Source organism: Sclerotinia sclerotiorum, genomic scaffold (genome assembly GCF_000146945.2).
Source record: "Sclerotinia sclerotiorum 1980 UF-70 scaffold_15 genomic scaffold, whole genome shotgun sequence".
Taxonomy (NCBI): Eukaryota; Fungi; Ascomycota; class Leotiomycetes; order Helotiales; family Sclerotiniaceae; genus Sclerotinia; species Sclerotinia sclerotiorum.
This window is the reverse complement of record NW_001820821.1, coordinates 784965-789415: the sequence shown is the minus strand read 5'-3', so window position 1 is coordinate 789415 and position 4451 is coordinate 784965. Positions and strand designations below refer to the sequence as shown.

The 4451-nt window shown below is 41.9% G+C and overlaps 1 protein-coding gene across 1 annotated transcript; it reads right to left on the bottom strand.

Annotated features, from left to right (window-relative positions):
- Nucleotides 1–579: 579 nt before the first annotated feature.
- SS1G_10367 (predicted protein) lies at nt 580–1576 on the bottom strand (the record flags this gene model as incomplete). The annotated part of the gene is made up of 3 exons (XM_001588769.1): nt 580–691; nt 777–840; nt 1468–1576. The coding sequence occupies 3 exons, from the start codon at nt 1574–1576 to the stop codon at nt 580–582; spliced, it is 285 nt and encodes a 94-aa protein (XP_001588819.1).
- Nucleotides 1577–4451: the final 2875 nt, after the last annotated feature.

Genomic DNA, 4451 nt, shown 5'->3' with positions numbered 1-4451 from the left:
TAGTATTCACGTCGAAGGTGTGCATGGATGGCATCAAATGCCGTTCGTGAACGATAGTCACGGACATTGCAAGTCTTCTTATGTATAATTGTTCAGTGCAGGCTGGTATAACTTGGCACAGCGTGCTCCCGTGGAACAATCCGTGGATACCTGCGAAACTGCTCCTGTTCCGATCTGCCGTTCATTAATACTGATCAATCGTGCATCTACTCAGTGGTAATAATACTTCGGCAAACATCATGTGCTCCGTTTAAGGATTTCTTTTCTCAGAGAAGAAAAAACGAAAAAGAATGTTACGGATCCCAGCTACTGGTGTAGTCCGTGTCTTGTAACTCAACAACAATTTTGTCATCATGTTCTTTATCGCCGGGCTTTAGGTATGTCGGGTTCAAAACAGTATCTGATGATGTCTCAAGCATCCATCATCTACTTGGTCCACGGCATCTATCATACATGGCAGCCATTAATCTTGTGGACTTTAGTGTAGCCATCACTCAGTCATAATAGCTTCCATATCACCGATACTTTCAATGCTGTTTATTCTTGCTTAATGCGGTATATAGATTGTATTAGGAAGTTTTACATCAACGCTATGAGATTCGGCTTTGTTCTTCTGTGCCACTCATCTCGTTGACTGTGACGCCAGATGACTACTATAGCTTGAAGGATGTAAAGCCTGTTACTGTACAACCTATACCAAAAGGAGTTGATATTTACAAGACTCTTTCAGTAGCTTCAAATAATGTTGGAGTGATTCGAGCTTGAGCCTAAACTACCAAGGGCAATAAGTGACACGCCGTTTGTGATAATTTGAGGGTGCATCTTGACTTGTTAGCCATCCTTGCCATAAAGTTAATTAGGAAATGCAAGACACGATCAAAATTTATACCCGTACAATGACACATTAGTTTTATAATGAGTACAACGATACTTCTTGTCTAAGTCTTAGATCTAAGACAAACGATCTAAGACAAGAAGAGTCAAACAATTTTAGGCGAAAAAACCCTTGAAGTATCACCAGTACTACATGTAGATCTTTTTCAACCTAGAGCTAGATCTACAAAATTTCGAGATGGAGAGTACTCGAGAATACAAGGGAGACGGAAAAAGCCAAACCAGGAAAACAGCCTAGACATATGTAACCTGGAACCTCTTACCAGATATCGTACTAAGATCTGGAGCGATCGAGTTGTACTGTCTACATACATGTACTATCACCGATCAAAAAATCGTTGGAGTTGAAAGTCTAGTTGGTTGGACCGCTGCTAGCAACGACGATTCTGTTCTATTAGTGAACATCGGATAAATACATTCACACGTTCCTACGCACTCGCTTCGATGCAAATGCTCGATGTACGCAGCTCGGAGATATCTCACAATTCAAAGCGAAATCCGAGTCTCCGAGAAAAGTCCACGGCATCGTTCAGTCCATCTTCTCACATCGCCATCCATCCCAACAAAACATACCGTATCTCTGTACCACAACAAGTGACATGAACTCAGATCCCCGATCTGAAAAAAAGTCTCCCGAAGTCTCCGCATATTTCACTGACACGTGTTCCCACCTGATGCACATTGCTGGCTTTGCACCTAACCGTTTCTACTCTTATAACAAGCCTCGTGTTCATCTGCATCTGCACTTGGGGTGCTTACAGAATCACGTTTTAATTTCCTGATGTTACAAGGCATATGCACGAGTGCAGATTAAGTACGTTAGCGCCTGTACTCTTTAGTGTGCTTTGCATAGCTTTGCATAGCTTTGCTGCGCTTGGCTTACTTGGGTAAATATGCCCTGCTACAGTGTATGCCGTGTAACTTCATATCGGAAATCCTAAACTCTTTTTGTTTGTCACCCTTATAATTGACAAGGGCGTTAGTTGTATTATATTATATATTTTGTTGAGTGTTGGATAGAGTAGTAGCGCGAACGCATAGTCTTTGCTGTACATATTTGTTGTTGAACCCTTATTTATCGACCAGCTTTATTATTTTCTGAATATTCCAAACCGAAAAAATAATAAACCCCTTTCGTCACAAGCCAATACACCTACACCCCTCCACAACATATCTTCCCATAAGCATCCACCATACCCTACCCCTCACCACCTACTAGACCATCTCACAACATAAAAAAACCACAACGCATCCCTCACACAGAATCTTCTTCTCCGATCCGATCGATCCCATTACATACATACATGAGAAAGATAACCCCCTTCTCGCCTCTCCGTTTCCTGCAGCCCATCATCCGGAATCCCGCATATCTCCCAATGTATATGCCGGCATTCTCGAAACCCAACGTCACACGCACATATACACACACATAACATATACATGTACATATACAACTGTAAGCATATGTATCTCAATCCCAAACCTGTGCTGTGTACATATCAAGCATTCTCTACATCATGATGAGACTCCCTGCACTAGACATGCGCAGTACGCATACTCATCCTGTGCTTAGAAAGCCTTCTCGTTGTTAATATGAGAATGAATGTCACCCAAGTAATACACACTCATGACTGCCGGGATAAAGACCAGTTTTAGTCAGTATGATCTACTCTTGAATAGCCAAACAGGCTTGTATATTCAAGAAAGTCATTTTCAAATATCTTCATAGAGAGCTATATGTCCACTGATTGGTAATCATTTGTGCATACACAACATTCAACACTGATGAATCTGCACGATGATGCTACTTGGTATACAAGTTCTACGTTGTCTTGTCTTCTGCAAAAGTCGTGCCAATGAATATGAAGCATGAAGATTTTACATACCTACTTGTACATAGTAAGCAGCAGCTTCATCACATCATATCACATCACATCACATCACAGCTAAGCAAGCAAGCAAGAAAATGTAACGCCTCTAAGAGGAGATGCAAGTATCTCTCTACACAGTCACACCACAAGTGCCCTCATCTAACACCTACTAAACCCACAGCCATGAATATTTACCCTACCTTACCATACTATACTATACCGTACACTTCACTTTACATCACATCAGTGACATAACACCCAAACCAAATCTAAAAACAACAAGCACAAGTAAGACACTTAAAAAACCCCTATGAATCCATCCATCCATCCATCCCTCACCCTCAAAACAAATCCCCCCAAATCCACAATCCCAACGCACGCAAGCAAACAAGCAAGCAAGCAAGTGAATCGTGACAATGACAATGGCAAAGACAACCATACACAAAAACCAATCAGTTAGCAACCAACAGGTAAGTAACTAACTAACTAACTAACTAACTAACTAACTAACTAACTAATAAACTAACTAATAAACTAACCTTATCTCCACTCTGTACATGCACACATACAGAACCAAACCAAAAAGTTGTTCGTACCACCACCACCACCACTAGCACTAGCACTAGCACCGGCCAAAACCCACTTCCTTCGAGCTTATACCCCTAAAACACTAAACCACTCGATCGCCACCCCCCTCGCCACACGTGACCATACTTACAAGTTACAACCATCATCGCGATCTAATATCTAGTATCTAATATCTAACATCTAGTACTAGAACTCCTTTCTACTTTCATCTAGGCTCTAGCAAGCATGACAAGTCAAGCGAGTCAAGCTAGTCAAGTCAAGTAAAGTCAAACCAAATCTAGCAGTCAAGAAAGACAAGAAAGAAAGAAAGACAAGCTCGTACATCAGCCAGTCACTCGGTCAAACAAATCCATGTACATACTAATAAGATATTACCTACCTAGTATTTAGGTGAGGTGAGATTCGAGAGAAAGATAACCAACCCCAAGCAACCCAGCTAGAAGCAATCCCCAGACTAAAAACCAAAGATCCGCCGCTATGGTCCCGGCCCCTCAAATAATAAAGTTCCAATAATAATAATAATAATAATAAAATCCTGCACTGCATCAACCACGATACGATACGATACGCGAAGCGAAGCCCTTGTCTTGGTCCCCTCCAAAAAAGGGGATCGATCTGTGACCCCTGTTCCACAAAGCTCGCGATCGAAGACACCAGAGAGTATAATCAGCCATCAGACATATTGAAAATCCACCTTACGGGCCTGACGGACCTCAGCCTACCAGATACAGAAAATTCCAATCAAACTTAAACACAACAAAGCACAAAATACAGCACACAGCGCATAATGCGCACACCAGAATGGAGGAGACAGCTACTGCGGAAACATATTTGATAGACATTATCTTTTCTTTAATTCCTTTCATTGCCGTCTTTGTCTTGCGCTGTCCAATGCTATCTGCGGATTTATCCCAGCCCATTTCCCCTTGTACCTCGATTATTGAATATTGGTACGCCACCAAGATCATTTACGATCCGTGGGTCATTCATCTGACAGCAAGTAAGAGCTGACGATCAGTCTTAGATCAGATCAGATTCAATGCAGATCACCCGTCCCTTCCGTGCCCCTTCTATACAGCCACTTCTACGTTGTAGCCG